Source organism: Phoenix dactylifera, chromosome 11 (assembly GCF_051530095.1).
Source record: "Phoenix dactylifera cultivar Ajwa chromosome 11, Ajwa_hap1_PhDact_Kaust_v1.1, whole genome shotgun sequence".
In the NCBI taxonomy this organism is placed as follows: Eukaryota; Viridiplantae; Streptophyta; class Magnoliopsida; order Arecales; family Arecaceae; genus Phoenix; species Phoenix dactylifera.
Genome location: NC_143200.1, coordinates 10,617,684 through 10,636,691, shown reverse-complemented (window position 1 = coordinate 10,636,691; position 19,008 = coordinate 10,617,684). Strand labels below are relative to the sequence as shown.

At 38.7% G+C, this 19,008-nt stretch overlaps 1 protein-coding gene across 1 annotated transcript; it reads right to left on the bottom strand.

Annotated features, from left to right (window-relative positions):
- Nucleotides 1–658: 658 nt before the first annotated feature.
- LOC103720563 (uncharacterized) lies at nt 659–18,327 on the bottom strand. Its single transcript, XM_008810326.5, has 11 exons — nt 17,924–18,327; nt 17,738–17,832; nt 17,525–17,582; nt 3,955–4,146; nt 3,628–3,704; nt 3,415–3,497; nt 3,121–3,172; nt 1,803–1,871; nt 1,458–1,544; nt 1,304–1,368; nt 659–1,081 (listed from the first exon to the last, which is right to left on the bottom strand). The coding sequence occupies exons 1-11, from the start codon at nt 18,030–18,032 to the stop codon at nt 979–981; spliced, it is 990 nt and encodes a 329-aa protein (XP_008808548.1). The 5' UTR covers nt 18,033–18,327; the 3' UTR covers nt 659–978.
- Between the last annotated feature and the right edge of the window lie 681 nt (nt 18,328–19,008).

Here is a 19,008-nt window from a genome sequence, read left to right as displayed (position 1 = left end):
ATATTATAGCGTTGTTTGAGAGCATGAGCTGTTAATTCATCATATTTTCATTTCTCAGGAATCTTAACTTCGTAACTTCTTTGGATGCATTAGCCATAGGAAAGATTACAAATTGATGCTCGGTTTCTTCTCACATAAAAAATCAATAAAGTTAAATGATCACAATCTTGCTTGAGCAGGTGGTCAATGCCTGAAATTAAGGACAGCTTCCAGGAGGCTGGATTTCTATAAGTACATTTTTTAATTCTACAGATGCCAAACACTGGTGACAACGGAAATCTGGAGGAATTCACTGTTGGTTGTGATGTCTAGGTACGAAGCCTCCACGCACAATTTTGGCCATCGCATTTTTGCGACCATATTACCTTAGCTTGACAACTCATCCTATCAACATTTAATTTTACATAGAATTTTTTTTGCACTGTTTCTTTATCAATTCAGACCCTGGCTTCTGTTGCAAGGATGATGCAGCGAATTTTCTGGAAGGGCCCTTATTACCTAAAAAGATTCTCGGTGAATCTAAATACGGAATAGATTTAGGGGATAACTGATTTGCTATCAACTATTTCTCATAAGTATGACATCAGCTGGGTTCTCTAGTTGATTTCTTGCTTGTTAAAAGTGTATGCCAAAATCATCTATCCACTAAATCTCTTCCTTTTTGGGTTTCGCTAACATTTATCTATTACTTAACAAATATCAGTTACATTGGACAACCAACCAGATACTAAATGCGGCTGGAGTTGCAGTTGTCAAACAGTTTCAAGCATTACGAGTTCAATTTGTTCGCATGCAAAAATGAGTGGGGGGAGATTTTACTTTACACAAAGCTTCTTGGCTGAACCATTACGAAGAAGGCAGCAGTTCTGGATTGAATTTAGGTGCAACTTGGTGACCTTCATAAACCTTTCAGATTCTTTTGACAGTTTTATGTAGATTCAACAACTTATTAGCTTTGTGTTGTTTGATGCACCCTCTTCAAGACAGCATCACTGGTGCCGAATTTTCTTGAGCGAGTCGTTCATACTGAATAGTTTCTTCCTCATTCCCGGTAGCTGTTGCATTGAGCATACCAGTCTCACTAGCAAAAAAGGAGGAGAATGAGGCTTATTAGATCCACACATTGCCTATACACCACTGAAAGCAAAGGAGGATAAATATAGAACTTGTGATGAGCAAGTTTCACTTTCATTTCCATCAAATGTGTCAGATATGCTATTGCCTTGAGAAAAGGCCGGGGAAACGTTTTAGGTATAATATTAAAGCTGCTAATCATCACTTGGAAGGGTTTCGTGGAACTTACTTCAATGAGTAGATGATCAGTCCAATGGCCACAGCTACAAATGCAAGATAGTATAACCAATCCACCTGCAATAAATTTGGCAAACTCGCCATCACAATGTAGCTATAGCAGACGCTGTTATCATGAGCAAAAAACAAAGGAAGGAAGAGACAACCTGTTGATGGTAGAAGATGACGCGAATGGCCACTGCCCACATGTCAGATGTGAGAAGGGAGAGATTGAATAAAGTGGCTCCACTCATCTGCATGTGAGACAAAAATAAAGTTTCCAAAACGGATTATCATTTGGCCATGGACTTACGTAATTGTAAACTGTTTCGGTGGCTGCTAAAATTTTCTGCTTCATGTTTGATGTTAATAGAGCTCTTGTAAGATTGGCCCAGTGAATAGGCAACTTGGAATCCTCACCAACACTGTTGGTAATACTAACTAAATTCTCTATTTAAAGTGTTTCATGAGTAAAAAAATGTCTAACTAAAATGTGCATGTAGGAATCTGACCTTCAGGACAAATGGGACAACAGTATAGAACAAAAAGGTTGCTGCTGCGAAGCCAAAAAATAGAGATATCTGACAAATATAAAACAGCACCACAGTCAGTTCCTGATAAAAGAAAAAAATTATTGTACAAGGGTTGTTGTTTTGCATGTGTTGAGTTATTGAAGTTACAAGAGGCAGATAGGAGGATCAAACAAAAAAACTCAACAAAGAAAAGTCACAGCCAACATGTAATGTTCTCTTCCTTCTTGTCTGACATCCAGCATGATATCAAACTAAAAAAAGCACAAGAAGAAACCTCCAGGTTAGTACGTAAAATTTTTGTTAAAGATTTCTGTGTCATGCCAGCGCATTATCATTTCTTTTGTATACTTTATATCATTTTTAAATTTCGGGGACATCTTTGCATGGTGAACTTGAAAGAAAGAACACAGTGTATGCCGAAGGATTCAGGGAAGTCAGCACGATAGTAACCATCATTTCCCATGATTTGCTTTTTTAAGGCTCTTATGCACACACACACACACACACACACACTCACATGAAAGGGTGTCTTCTAGATACTCTTGTTGTCATGTAAGAATTTTGACATAGATTTACAAGCAAGCATGCTATGTATAGATACTCACTGGTTGGTTTCCATGTCGATTTCCATATTCTCTGCAAAATAGTTGCACATGAATATTTACCTTCTCTTGTGATGAGATTGCCAACCTTGCATCTTGTATTACATTCAAGGACAGTCAAGGACTATATTTTATTATTGATATGATACAGATAAATGAATGTCTACAACCATAAAGAAGTTGTTAGTATTAATTCTTGCCAACTAGACTGATCAATGTGACATGATAAAAGCAGTTGGTGAAAGCAGAGCATTAGGGGCCAAACTAATTTGCTAAAGTGACACAAGAGGTGGTGTTTGAAAAGTGAATTGGGGCTTGTCCCAATTGTGACACCCTTTAGCTTAGCAACCAGAGGTTTCAGATTCAAATCTTGAATGGTTTATCCCCAAGTATTTGGTTTCGGTAATTAAAGTCGGGTGGGTCTCCCTCCTTTTCTCTCTTTCTCACTCTCTTTGAAAAAAAGAGATAATGTTTGAAAACTATTATTAGATGCCGATAAGCTAATATTGGAAATATAACTTTGCCGGTATCTATTTCTCGAAAATTGGCACGCTGTAGGTTCTTTTTGCAACATAACAGAGGCAATTCAATTGAGTGGATCCTAGCATTTTTTGGCAAAGATAAGGGTGAGTAAAATGCAGCTTGTGAGAAGACATCAGTCATTGCAAAATTTCAAAAGTTAGAAGAGTATTTACCATTGTGGAAGTCCACTTGACTGCTTCAAGATCCTTCCGCTCAAAAATAGCTCTAAGAGAGTCATGGAAGGAAAACAATATCAATTACTTTCATGCTTTTGAGCAAGATGTTATCCTAAGGTAAGAATTGCCAACAGAAGCAGAACTCAACACCATAAAACATCATTATATACACATTCTATAGTTTGATCTCATAGAACAAAATATACCTGAGCATTTTATAAATCATAATGATTCCTGATTAGCAAGTGACAATAAGAAGAAAAATGCAGTTTTGATAATCCAGAAGGATACATCTCACATGCACTAACTAGCACCCCGAAAACTCCAAGCATTGCTACAACTTCAACTCGATCTTTCGTTTTGCAACAAAATTCCTGTGTCAACAAACAATAGAACATTAGAAAAATCACAAACTGATAGCATACTGCCCTAAATTACAAAACTAATATAGCAACTGTGATGGAAATCAGAGAGGGTCAAAACGTTATCAAGGCCTTCACTAACCTCTCCAACATTGCTAAATGCATAACAAAATGTCCCTGCAATAACAAGCGCATCTCCCAAAAGTGGTTTCTTGGCATCTACAAGGCAACAAAGTTGTAAGACTAGTGTTAAGACATATCCATCGAACCTAAAACTCTCTCACACAGTAGACCTATCCACTTGTTGCACCTCCTTAGATAAAAGATTGAAAATGTTTTCAGATATCAAATGATTAGTAAACACGAAAAGATTTCCCTTGTCTAAGGAATGTAACAGGTATTATGCTGAAATACTCTTTCAGAGCTCCATGGAGAATCATTGTTAAACTTTTTGTGGGGCAACAATTACCTCCACTAGACTCTGTTGAATCTGAGAGAAGAACCAAGCCAAGGCCTACGACACAAATGGCAGCGCCCAAAAACTGCCACAGGGAATACCGTGTTCCCAACACAAGCCAGGTTAGGATTATAACCCATGGTATAGTCCAACAGTCCAGCAGCGTCACACTGGTAATTGATGAGTACTGGTAAGCCTTGATAACTGCATCAGAGCATTCATGCCCCTCAGTATCCACATTAACATTTAAACCAGGTATCATCAGCATGGACACTTAAAAATAGAAGCAATCAGTAGCAATAGACAAGCATTTCCTAGTCATGATTAGCATAAGCAGAAGAATGAGTAGAAGTGAACATAAACCCGAAAGACGAACAAGAGGATATTTAGAGCAAAAATATCACAATTTTTGATCCAGGAAATGCATTCAGTTGAAAAGCATTGGTGTCATGCTATTTTGTATTAGTGCAACAGGTCCATGATATTTGTTGCAGTATATCATATCCTTCAGCTGAAAAAAAAAACTTAATTGATAAATAGCAAATGTTCAGTGACAAATTCCACTATCCTCGGAGGATTTCGCAGACATAAACAATTGGGGCATGATACTGCTGATCAGAGTTCATATGGCTGCAAGTTTGAGGAAAATGATTGGCCTGGCATTTCCTTATGATGTGCCACATGAGGGGTACTTGGAGTAGTAATTCATCAAGAACCGAAGATGCCAACTAACGTTGCGGAATTCATATCACACTCAACGGTTCCTGGACCAGCTCCTAAGTGTTGAAAGAAAAAACTGCGGATAGGCCACCTCCAACTTCGGAATATTTGGGCTATGATGAGTGATGGAATGACCTTTTGGGCTAAGCATATTTTCAGAGAAGTAAATAGGGCCGTGGACTGGGTGGCCTCGTATGTGGCCGATCACTCGAGGGGCACTATGTGGGTTGGGAAAAAGAGCTGCCAAAGCGCTCCAGAATTTATTATTTTCTAATTCTATTAGATGTATCCGTATTAGAAATCTATCAACCATCTGTTTCCGCAAAAAAGAAAAGAAAAAAAATAGTGTCCCTCAAAATCAAAAGTTAGGTTCATCCATGAAGAAATGAGGGCAATGCAAGGGACTGGTGTGAAAAAAACGTCAAATCCTCCGTACGCTGGATCTCAATTCCAGTATTCAAATTTTGGGGGATGATGCAGGGTTGCATAAAATTACCCTCCTTTTAACTTTTAACAAGCAAGAGATTTTTTCCGGAAAAAAAGAAAGAAAGAAAAAGAGAGTTGTTGTATCTCTGAATTTTGTAAAAATGAATGTGAAATAATTCAGCTGCAGACAATTACGCAGCAAAAGGATGATAAAACCACTTATTCATATCATGTTAGAATAGTTTTATGTTTGAAAAGGTTCAAAATTTTTAAAGATTCATGGTTTGATTAGTCACACATTGGATGCAAAAGTACATGACGTGACATGTACGATGCAAAAGTGCACATGGCTAACATTTTTGGCTACACTCCCAGCTAGATTTGTTTTGTATTTGACTCTCCCATAAACACTATTGTTATCATCAATTTTAAGCCATGAAGGCTATTATGGGCCTCTCCACATTCTCCAACCAGAATCCAACTTCCAAACATTCTCAAATTTAAAATCACTTAAAGCAAACATAACCACCATATCCAAGTTAGAGGTCGAAGAATCAAAAGGAGGCCTCCTATTTTGTGTGTGGGCAAACCAATTATGTGGTGGAAGATTGTTACTACAAGAAGACTAGACCACTAAGAAAAGGTTTGAGTAAACTCAAACCTTAAGATATGGTTGAAAGTAGTATCAAATCTTCTTTCAAGTCAGATACTCTAACTCCTTTAGTAAACTTCACCTATTCATATTGTGATTGGTGGCTTGATTTTAAAGCTAACCTCTATGTTGTTTTGATCATTTCTAGTTCTCCACCTTTCAGGAATCATATGAAGGAGGTGTGATGCTTGAAAATAATTTAGTAGCACAAGTGCTAGAAAAAGAACAACTAGAATAACTTGAGAAAAAATCTTTGTCCTTTACAAAATGCTATATCTACATAATATTATGGGAAATCTGATCAGCAGATCTTTTCTAGTATCTAGGGGTTATGAGCATATTTTAAGATCTAATAAACTTGTACTCACTGGTAATAACAAATTTGTAACAAACGGGTTTGCATATGAGGGTTTGTTCAAATTAAGTACACTTTCTTAAAATATAAGTAAAGATTCTTCTATTTTTCTCAATCTTGTATCTTCTAATATCAGACATAAAAGACTTAGTCATGTGAAATTTGATGGTCACATGACAAACTTAAATCTTATTTCTAAAATACATCTTGATTAAGCATGAAATCTATGAACATGCCAAGAGTACTCAAAAACCATTTAAGTATATGCATAAAAGTACAAATCTTCATGTTCTTGTTCATTGGGCATATAACTCTACCAAGTCACCTACTTGGAGAGGTAACCATTTATAGATAACTTTTCCTAATATTGTTACACATTTTTAATAAAAACTAAGAATAAAGTCCTAGATAGATTTAAGATCTTTATAGCTAAAGCAAAAACTTAAATAGTGAAAAATCTATAAAGGAACTAGGTTTGCTTGAGGTGGTGAGTATACCTCAAATAAAATGACCATATTTTGTTTGGATCATGAGATTATTTATGAGGTCACTCCTCTTTATTTACTTTGGTCCAACAATATAGTAGAATGAAAAAACTAAACCCTAATGGATATGATTAACTTAATGCTAATCAATTCTAGAGCACCCAAGAATTTGTGGGAGGCAAGCTACCTTTTAAGCTTTGGATAGGTAGAAATCCAAAGCTAGATTACCTCAATATATAGGGGTGCCTAGCTGACGTAAAAAATACATGAACCTAGAAAAAAGAAAGTAGGTTCCATTTTTTAGAGTATTTCTTGAATAGTTACACCAATAGATTTCTAGGAATAAACACAAAGATAAGTAATATATTAAATATTACACTTATTGAGACTACAGATACAAGTTACTTCCAAAATATCTTTCCCATTAGAAATTAAATTTCTAATCCAATATCATCTAAAGCATCCATATCCTATAACCTAATCTTATTGAATCTGAGCCTCCTTGTGAATTTAAAAAGTGAAAAGGTCTAGACTTGATAGTGGACCTTGTAGACTTAGAAGAGGCATAAGAAAAGGGAAACAACTTAGTGAAGGCTACTTTATTATCCTTATTGAGGATGAGCCTTTGACCTTTTAGAAGCCGATTTTTTGCCCGAAACTCCCTTTTGGCAGGAAGCCATCAATTTTGAGTTCAATATAATTCATTAAAACAAATTTAGATCCTAAATGGCCTATCGCCTAGAAGCAAGTTGTTAGGTTGTATTTGGGTGTTCCATAAGACAATTACACTTGATGCTATAGAAATGTATAAAGTTAGGCTACTAGCTAAGGGTTATAACCAAAAAAAGGGCCTACACTATTTTGACACCCTTTTTTTATTGCTAGAATTACAACTCCTAGAACTCTTATTGCCTTTTCTTTCATCCATAAACTAATTATTTATCAGATGAATGTGAAGGCAATATTCCTAAATAGATATCTAGAAGAAGGGATCTATATTAGAATAGCCTGAAGGTGTCATAAAGGGGCAAGAAAATAAGGTATGTAAATGTTAAGTCTTTGTATGATTGAAACAGATTCCAAAATAGTGACATAAAAGTTTGATAAGACAATCCTATCTTTCAGTTTCATTATCAATGATCATGACAAATATTTTAATTTCAAAGTTATTGATGGTGATTGTGTAATGTTTTGCTTATATATTGATGATATTCTTGTCTTTGGAACATCTCTTTAACTCATATATGAGATCAAATCTTTTTTATCAAATAACCTTGGTATGAAAGATCTAGGTGAAGTTGATGTGATCTTAGGAATGAAGTTAATCAAATTCCCTGAAGGAACTCTCTCCCTATATCATTCTATCAATAAAATGTTTAAATAGACTAACTTTTTCATTTGAAAACTAGTTTCTACTCCTTATGATCCTAGTACACTACAAGAAGAAATTAGGTGAACCCACTGATCAGACTAAATATTATCTACTTATTGGATCACTCCTATATATGAAAAATAGGATAAAATCTGATATTGCCTATACTATATAAAGATTGAGTAGATGTAATCATAATCAAATCAATCTTTTTGAATCACACTAACAAGAGTATTTTGATATCTTAAGGGAACCCTTAATTTTTCTCTTCGCTACACTAGATATCCTGAGATGGCCAAGGGATACAAGGATGCATCTTAAATCAATCATCAAACACTTGTTTCTTCTTGCAGGTGCTACCATAGCTTGGGAATCTTTCAAGCAAACAATTATATCTTAGAGCATCATGGAGACAGAGTTGGATGCCTTGAATTCTACCTGTATAGAGGCAGATTGGATTGAAAGATTTGGCATCAAAGCTTCTTTTGGTGTCCAAATCAATTTAGGCTACAACAAACCATGATGACAATAAGACAATAATTGAATTGATAAGCTAAAGGAGTTCAATTAAGAAGATGAACCAGCACATGCAGCTTCGACACAAATATGTATGAGAACATGGAAAAAATAACATAATTTTCTTGAAACATATCGTCACATAAGAACTTGGCAAATCAGTTCACCAAGGGTTTATCTTGGAGCATAGTCCTAGATTCACGGGGGATGAGGCTTAGGTCCACCATGTGGTCACCATCAATGAATACCCAATATCTATGACTGGAGATCCAACAAAAAATGTCCTATGTGATACAAAGGAGGTTGATTAAGTGATCATGCTAGAGAACAACTTTGGGAGAATACCTTCTCCCATCCTAAAAGGTTGATTTATACCCTTAATAAGCTTTAGGCAAGAAGTTTGCAGGGTACCAGGTAAATACTCTTGAAGGGCTTACCTATGTGAAAGCCCTTGTAAAGATCATGACTAGAGTTTGAGCTAACATTGATAGATTTTCATGTAAAATCAAGATAATAAGCACGAGGTAATTCTTATGCCCTAACCGTACTAAGACCTAGTTGATCCATGTTGTGTGTGATATGTAACAAATCTGAAACAAGAATCTTTTTCAAAGTCTAATCTACTATAACTCCTTTAGATGGATACAATCAGTCTAAGTGGCATTCAAGTCCACTGGATACTTTTACCCATTACGCAGTATATGTTGCCCAAAATTTCTTCATTATATTTTCAGTAGTTTAAATATTTTTTGCCTTTTGTGAGGGTTTGTTAGAACAATTTTGTATTGTTTAAAAAAAATTAGAATTTTTGTACATCCATAGTTTGAATAATTCCACATTGGATATTTAAATGCAAGTAAGGTTGTATTTAATGAGAGTTCGAGGCTTAATTAGGACTCCTGGGTTTTGGGCTAGTGACCACACATGCACGCATGCTTAATCGCTTGGCTAGGCTGGTCATGCATGCTAACATGACATTTGTGCATGATGTGATGTGCCTATGTGCGATTCAAATGCACGCACAGGTAATGTTTTTCGCCATACTACTAGCCATATTTATTTTGTATTTAACTCTTGCATTTCCAATGTAAGCATTGCATATTTCAAATGCTATCGTTATCAGTTTTAAATTCAAAATTTAAGCTGACTCACATACCATAATGTTTATGATAAAGCTTAAAATATCGGCATTATCAAGCCTTTTTGAGGTGCCAACATTGATAGGGCCTTTAAAACCTTTATAAGAGAGACATTGAGGCCATTATGAGCCCTTCCAAGGTTACGTGGATTGAGCCTTTTATAAAGGTCCCAGGTTCTCGAACACAAATTCAGAAAAAGCTTCCACGAATAGTGCTTCTTATCTTCTCTCTTAAGAGTTCTGCTTTTTTTTCTTCTATCTCAGTTTTTCCTACGGTTTCCTTTCCATCTCTCTCTACTCTCCTCCTCCTAGGCAACTGAAAAAATCCTTTAGGTCAAACCTCCATAAGATTGTGCTTGTGATAGAAGGATTCAAGCTAAGTTGGGTTTACTATACTTTATAGATAGTATCGTTGAATACCCATACGAGAGGGAGGCAAATTCATTCTTAGGGTGGCATTCCTACATTCCTCATTCAAGGCATACCTCTCTTATTCTCTTTAGGTTTTTAGATTTATTTATTTCGATCATTTGCAAGAAATTAGCATATTTTAAAAATGATTCCAACCTATCAAGCCTTGAAAATTAAAAAATAAACAAAAAATTCTATCTCTGCGTTAAGCTTAAGCTTATTTTTATGACTAAAAATAACTTATAATATAATTGTTCCAAAATATCTTGTATTGTGATAATGTGCAATGTGGCTGTAATACCCCGGAAAAAAAAAATGGTTGACGGCCGGCCCGAAAAGACTGGGCTCATCCACCATTTACGATCGTGCCCTAGGCACGATTGTGGGAGAAGAAACGGGAAGAGGGGGGCTAGCCGCCGGAGAAGAGGCTGATCGTCGGGGGAGGTTGATCGCTGGAGAAGGGGCGGTGGAAGCCATCAGCCTTCCCTCTTCAACGAAGACCCCTCACAAATCGAGTGAAGAGGTCTTGGAGCCATGCGCGTTCACCCGGGTTGCTCACGGACTTCCTCCTCCGATTTCTCGTTGGAACACCCAACGGACAGAGGTAAGCGGGGCACATTCCTTTTGCGCTGCATTTGCTAGACTATTGGGTCGTATTGGTGGGGTTTTGGCCGGTGAATCATCGCAAAAGAGTCCGAAACAGGGTACCCCTGTTTCGGCCTCCCTCTTTCAGATCTCACCGCCATCGGCCGCCGGGTTGGCCGGGATTCATGGCGGGTGGGGTTGATCGGGTCTGTGTGAGGGTCGGAGAGGGATTGCTGGGTTTGGTTGGTGATGGGGGATGGTGGATCCGAGGTCTTCTTCCTCGTGATGCCATCCTCTCCTCCTCTTCCTCTCGTCAGTTGGCCACCGGCGGCGACGACGGCGGTCATGGGCCACTTGGGTTGCCGTCGGTTGGGGACTGAGCCACCATCATGGTGGCCTTCTGTCGATGATGGTGGAGGGGAGGGGAGGTCTGCCGGTTCTTGGGAGAAGAAGAGGAAGAGACCACTTCTTCCTCCCTCTCTTGGCCAGCCACCATCGCCGGCGACTGCAACAGTGGCAGCCGGCGATGGTTCGACCGGTGGTGGCCGAGATGCCGTCGGGTGGGGGGGGGGGGGGCAGAACCATCATCATGGAGCTGTGATGATGGTGGAGGGGAGGGGAGTTCCCCGGTTATTAGAGAAGAAGAGGAAAAGACCTCTTCTTGTCTTCCCCCCTTGGCCGGCCACCATCGCCGGCGACTACAACAGTGGCGGCCGGCGATGGTTCAGCCAGTGGTGGCCGAGTTGTCGGGTTGGGGAAGGAAAAGGCGCAGCCACCATGGCTGCTGCCTTGGACTAAGAGGTGGAGGATGGGAGACATATTCCCATCCGTGAAGAGAGAAGGGTCTTCTCCCCTTCTCTCTCCACCCCTTTTTTTAGTCTCTTCATCGGGACCGACCATTGTCGTGGTGTGGCTGCGGCCACGGCTGTCGACGACATAGGCCGGTGGTACAAGGGTGGGAGTCGGGCCACCCCGACTGTCCCTAGATCTGAAGGGATTGAGATGTTTGGGGACTTGGTGATGCACCCCATGGCATATGTGAATTATAGTTTAGAATATTTAAATAATAAATGATTTAGTTGTGATTTATAATTGATGTTGTAGGGGAAGAGTCAGCGGTTCCAGGAGGTTTTGATTAGAGAACTCAGCATCCCAGCTCATAGGTTGCGATTCGAATCCGTATTTTAGTCAGTCTACAAATTCCTGTAAGAATTCCTATATCTGAGCACCTCTATGCATATATTTGATTTATCGTTGGGTTTATTTTATAATTATGTTGTTATTTGTTTTATGAGCTGATATGACACATACGAGGTGTGCATTGTGCTTATTATGAAAATATTGAAATAATTAAATTAGGAAGGATTAATATATTTTTGAGAATTTATGGAAATACGTGATGTGATTGAAATGTGATTAAACACATAAAGCTAGACATGTAAAATGGGTTGGACTAACCTTGTCATGAAATAGCCTCTACGAACTTATGCGTAGGATAGCTGCCACGAGTTGATGCGTGGGATAACCTCTACGAGCTTATGCGTAGGATAGCCTCCATGGGCTTACGTGTGGGATAGTTGCCACGAGCTTATGCGTGGAATTTGTGCAGTCTTGGACTGGGACATGATCTTGGTTAGTCCAAAGCCAGAAGTGATAAATTTTTAAAACTTGAGAATCAGAGTAATACGTGAATGGATCACATAATGTGAAAAAGGATTTATGTATATGAAATGGTTATATATATACTTGTTGTTTGTTGAGCCTTTGAAATGATGAAATGACATTTATTTGATGCTTTGATTATTTTATTATTATTACTGTGTGTGGCTGTTGGGATTCTTACTGGGCTGGAAAAGCTCATACTATACTTACTTTCTTTTTCAGAGGCACTGGATTCGTAGAATCTGTCGAGTGGGACAAGAAGTAAGATCGATCTGGAGTCAGACTGCTAGATAGTTAGAAGTAGCTTATCTTTTATTTATGGACATTTAAAATTATGTAATAAATTAGTACATTTTAGTTGGATTTGATTGAATTACATTAATCTTTGATTTTGGCATTTTTGGGAATATTGTACCTTGTTAGGCCTTACATGATCTCTTGGGTTTTACATTAGGAATTATGTGGCCGTGTCACGTGGTCGACCCGAGTGATGGGTTTGGGGCGTTGACAGATTTGGTATCAGAGCTTAAGGTTAAGGTATCCTAAGGTTTAGATTCAGGTAAGTGTGAGTAGGGAATTATGATAAGAAAACTATCAGAGCCTTGGTTTATAATCACTTGAGATTGTAACAGGAATGATATTGTAATCTAAGGTTTAAGACCACTAGAGACTGTGGGCTTAGTGGCATTAGAGTTTGAGGTTTAAGATCACTGGGGATAGTGACAAAATTGAAATATGAGCATATGTTTAAGATCACTAGGTATTGTGACAGAAATATATCATAGCTTAAGGTTATGATCATTCGGAACATAACAATTAAATTCAGTGCTTAAGGTGTAAGATCACTGGGCATTGTGATAAAATGTATGCATCGGGTTTGGTTTTCGATGAGTGTAGAAAAAAAGTATAAATTGTCTTTGATCATGATAAGAGAGGTTTGACTTAAGATAAGTGTAGGAAGGTCAACAATGGCATATCGGTTATACGATGTTTAGATATTATTTAAATGACCTGAAAATTCAAACTTGATATGGATTTTGATGTGATCATACTTTTGTTTTTGCTGCTAATTATTAGAGTGGGATTTGTACGTTGATTTAGTATTGGAGTGAGCTAAGAAGATTTCATAATATTGAAAGGAATGTTTTTCGAGGTTAAATCTGTATGTGGATTATATTTGGAATTGATATGTTTGAATATTGTAAATTTGTGTATTTCTATTAGTGGATTAAATTCTTAAGGCCATATAATATGCAAATTGGTAGAATATTCTAATTATTTGAATTTGTATATTTGGATTGGGCTCCTGAATTTTTTTTATAATTGTTGGAGATTATTGGATGTGTTAACTTGAACTCAAGTCTAGATTTATGATCTAACCAGAAATCTTTGTCATTGTAAAATACAATATTGAGTAGAGATTTCGATTTTGAGATGTTTATGTGAGTTATTATGTGTAGCATTGATCATAGACATTAAGGATTTTGGTGAAGAAGGATTTGGAGGTTGATAGAGTTAATTCCTACTCATAGTGATATTGGTTCAACAGTTCTAACCTATTGAATTTAAAGTAAATTCTGTTGGAAGAAAAATCGATGTAGATTTTCTAATTAAATTGCTAAGGGAATACAAGAATTACCCCCTTTAAATTAAACCTAGATATTTTTGGATTCTAAGAAGGTTATGGAGATCACGTAGTGACCTTAAACTTGACTAAATGATTGGGGGTTAGTTATGATAAGTATACTCTATATAAATCGAGGACAAAAAGATCTAGAGGCTTTGCTCTAGTTCTACTTGAAATTTAAAATTTGGATTTTCTTAGTCTCGATGCAAAGTGATACTTTGGTCAGAAATCATTTTGTGACTTTAGAGAATTTGATGAGTTAGATCAGAGTGCGCAACGGAAGTGTAGTGGTTTGAGTTATTTTGAAACCGATTAGGAAAAAAATAATAATAATACCTTGATCTGAAAGGTATTATTATGGAAGACTTGAGTTAGTTTTCTAGTAGAGGGGAATGTCGTTGATTCTTTGCCTACTGGAAGTAGTTATGGGCTCTCCTATTTTTGAGAATTCTAAGAAGAATTTTGGGGCATCTCAAATTTAGCGTGAACGGATTGATAGCTCTATGATTAAGCTTGGGCCTGGAATGATTTAACATAGTTCTTTGACTCCTAGCTCTGACATTGTTAATATACCTATTTGAACAGGTTTGCGGTTTTCCTAGGATAAAGGTTGATCATTTAATCATAGGAAAAGTTAAGAAAAGAAAAATGATTATAGAATATTAAGAGCATTTGATACTAAAGATTTCTCCTATTTCTGTTAAGCCAATTATGATCTCAATATAGAATCAAGAGAAATTAATTTTCTTGGGATATAATTATGGCATTTTAATCCAATGTTGGGAGTTTGGAATTCTTTTGAAGGAGATCAAAAAAAAAAAAAAAACTTACTACCTGTGGTAAATAGAAAGGATCAAGTTTTGAGATGCTGTGATTTTTGTATGTCAAAATCTTGTGAGTAGGTACTCCGAGAGGGAGACTATTTGAGATCTCGGGATGATATAATGGATGCATATTTTTAAAGTTTGAGGCTTCAAGTAAGTTAATTTCGAGGACGAAATTTTTTTAAGGGGAAGAGTATGTAATACCCCGAAAAAAAAATGGTTGACGGGCCGGCCCGAAAAGACCGGGCCCATCCACCATTTACGATGGTGCCCTAGGCACGATCGTGGGAGAATAAACGGGAAGAGGGGGGGTAGCCGCCGGAGAAGAGGCCAATCGTCGGGGAAGGTTGATCGCCGAAGAAGGGGCGGTGGAAGCCATCAGCCTTCCCTCTTCAACGAAGACCCCTCACAAATCGAGTGAAAAGGTCTTGGAGCCGTGCGCATTGACCTGGGTTGCTCACGGACTTCCTCCTCCGATTTCTCACCGAAAAGGTCGCCGAAACACCCAATGGACGGAGGTAAGCGGGGCACATTCCCTTTGCGCTGCATTTGCTAGACTATTGGGTCGTGTTGGTGGGGTTTTGGCCGGTGAATCGTTGGAGAAGAGTCCAAAACAAGATACCCCTGTTTCGGCCTCCCTCTTCCAGATCTCACCGCCGCCGGCCGCCGGGTTGGCCGGGATTCATGGCGGGTGGGGTTGATCGGGTCTGTATGAGGGTCGGAGAGGGATTGCTGGGTTTGGTTGGTAATGGGGGATGGTGGATCCGAGGTCTTCTTCCTCGTGATCCCATCCTCTCCTCCTCTTCCTCTCGTCGGTTGGCCACCGACGGCGACGACGGCGGTCGTGGGCCACTTGGGTTGCCGTCAGGTGGGGGCCGAGCCACTATCATGGTGGCCTTCTGTCGATGATGGTGGAGGGGAGGGGAGGTCTGCCGGTTCTTGGGAGAAGAAGAGGAAGAGACTACTTCTTCCTCCCTCTCTTGGCTGGCCACCATCGCCGACGACTGCAACGGTGGCGGCCGGCGATGGTTCGGCCGGTGGTGGCCGAGATGCCGTCGAGTGGGGGGGCAGAACCATCATCATGGAGCCGTGATGATGGTGGAGGGGAGGGGAGTTCCCCGGTTCTTAGAGAAGAAAAGGAAAAGACCTTTTTTTCTCTTCCCCCCTTGGCCGGCCACCATCGCCAGCGACTGCAACAGTGGCGGCCGGCGATGGTTTAGCCAGTGGTGGCCGAGTTGTCAGGTTGGGGAAGGAAAAGGCGCAGCCACCATGGCTACTGCCTTGGACTAAGAGGTGAAGGATGGGAGACATATTCCCATCCATGAAGAGAGAAGGGTCTTCTCCCCTTCTCTCTCGTCCACCCCTTCTTTTGGTCTCTTCACCGGGACCGACCATCATCGCGGCGTGGCTGCGGCCACGGCTAGCGACGACATAGGCCGGTGGTACAAGGGTGAGAGTCGGGCCACCCCGACTGTCCCTAGATCCGAAGGGATTGAGATGTTTGGAGACTTGGTGATGGATCTCATAGCAGATGTGAATTATAGTTAGAATATTTAAATAATAAATGATTTAGTTGTAATTTATAATTGATGTTGTAGGAGAAGAGTCAGCGGTGCCAGGAGGTTTTGATCAGGGTACTCAGCATCCCAGCTCATAGGTTGCGATTCGAATCCGTATTTGAGTCAGTCTATAAATTTCTGTAAGAATCCCTACATCTGAGCACCTCTATACATATATTTGATGTATCATTGGGTTTATTTTATAATTATGTTGTTATTTGTTTTATGAGCTGATATGACACATACGAGGTGTGCATTGTGTTTATTATGAAAATATTGAAATAATTAAATTGGGAAGGATTAATATATTTTTGAAAATTTATGGAAATACGTGATGTGATTGAAATGTGATTAAACATGTAAAGCTAGACATGTAAAATGGGTTGGACTAACCTTGTCATGAAATAGCCTCTACGAGCTTATGCGTAGGATAGCTGCCACGAGCTGATGCGTGGGATAGCCTCTATGAGCTTATGCGTAGGATAGCCTCCACGGGCTTACGCGTGGGATAGCTGCTACGAGCTTATGCGTGGGATTTGTGCAGTCTTGGACTGGGACATAATCTTGGTTAGTCCAAAGCGAGAAGTGATAAATTTTTAAAACTTGGGAATCAGAGTAATACGTGAATGGATCACATAATGTGAAAAAAGGATTTATGTATATGAAATGGTTATATATATACTTGTTGTTTGTTGAGCCTTTGAAATGATGAAACGACATTTATTTGATGCTTTGATTATTTTATTATTATTACTGTGTGTGGCTGTTGAGATTCTTACTGGGCTGGAAAAGTTCATACTATACTTACTTTCTTTTTCAGAAGCACTGGATTCGTAGAATCTGTCGGATGGGACAAGAAGTGAGATCGATCTGGAGTTAGACTGCTAGATAGTTTGAAGTAGCTTATCTTTTATTTATGGACATTTGAAATTATGTAATAAATCAGTACATTTTAGTTGGATTTGATTGAATTACATTAATTTTGGATTTTGGCATTTTTGGGAATGTTGTACCTTGTTAGGCCTTACATGATTTCTAGGGTTTTACTTTAGGGATTATGTGGCCATGTCACGTGGTCGACCCAAGTGATGGGTTTGGGGCGTGACAGTGGCTATGCACAATTTTTCTTACAAAGCCATTTCCAATAATGAAAAATTAATATGATAGCAACTGATTGTATATTCTGACTTGTAGTACGAATGCAACTATGTAATGTATATGACACAGAATTCAGAAGGAGAAAGACATACCCAAATAATTCCCCTGTACATCAACAATGGCTAAGGCAATGTACCAATACCATGGAACCTGGAAAAGACCAAACATTTAGAAGATCAAAATCGTCAAGATTAGCTTTCTTCAATCTTCTGAATTCCAAACAGCAATTGCAGCAGTCGTACAATAAAGTTTAGTCCTCCCTCTCTACCACCATAATGAGATAATGTGATAGGTTGGATGCTCACCTGGAGCTTCTGTCGCCGATACAGGAGGACAGCGCCATAGGCCAGAGCCAGGGAGAGATATGTGAAGAAAGACTGCGTAAGCGGTACATCAGCACCTTCAAATGTACAATATCCATGAAGTTCAAAGACCCAGAAACCATTAAAGCAACCAAATTTAAGAGAGATAATATTCAGTTGATAAGTTACCCAGATCTGCTATGTAAGAGGAAGTGAAGCTTGCAACTGCAAGGAAGAAAGATACCAGCTGACCCAGAAATAATACGAATACCAGCCTGCAAATCTCCCTTCTATTCATGCTTAAAGAAGACCAGAAAACTCTGATGGTATATAAACTGACTCAGCTGCTGCAAAGTAACGGAAGAGGGAACAAACCAATGGAAGAAGTTTGAGACTGAGCCTCCTCCTCAAGGTAACCTCTGGTGTGTATATTTTTTGGTTCTTTTTTTCTATACCTTTTAGCAAAGAGGACCCACTTTAGTTTGGGCAGGAGAGCTAAGAGCTCAGTTTTTAGCTTCTAAATGATTTGGGACTTGGGAGAGGAAGAGGAAGTAGGTAAGTGATTGAGCTATGGGAATATGGAGACTGCTCGTTGGCAAGGGGACAATGGAACCACATAAAATTTGTATTTGGGTAGGTAGGAATCCCAATCACGTGTCTACCGAACCGGTCGCTATGGAGTGTTTCAGATGTCTTCTTGTACTCAAGACTCCGGAAAGCAGCTTTCGTAGGAACCACAACATTTATTAAAAGAAAAGTCATTGTTTTAGTTCGTCTTGTAGATGCAGCCCTCATAATTGTCTCACTAGTAAATAAAATGGGGAAGTTGGCACTTTGTTTTCAATCCACGATTAATCTTCGCAGGGTGACATTAGTGGCTGGCCCCGTTAATAATAACTTCTCTAGTAAAGAAAACGCGCAAGTTGCCCTTTTTCATGCGTCCCCTTGGGAAAAATATACATCTAGTGGATTGACCGACACAAGCTTGATGTTGCCCCCCCCCCCCCCCCCCCCCCACTTTATACATATACATATACATGTACATGTACATATACATACATACATATACATATATGTATGTGTATGTATATGTATATCTACATATATACACATACATATGTAATTACATACATATATATAATATATATACATATATATGTATGTATGTATGTATATATATGTATGTATGTGTGTGTATATATATATATGTTTATCTATATATAGTATGAATTTAATAATATGATATTATCTTTGACTATTGATGGGGGGCAAAA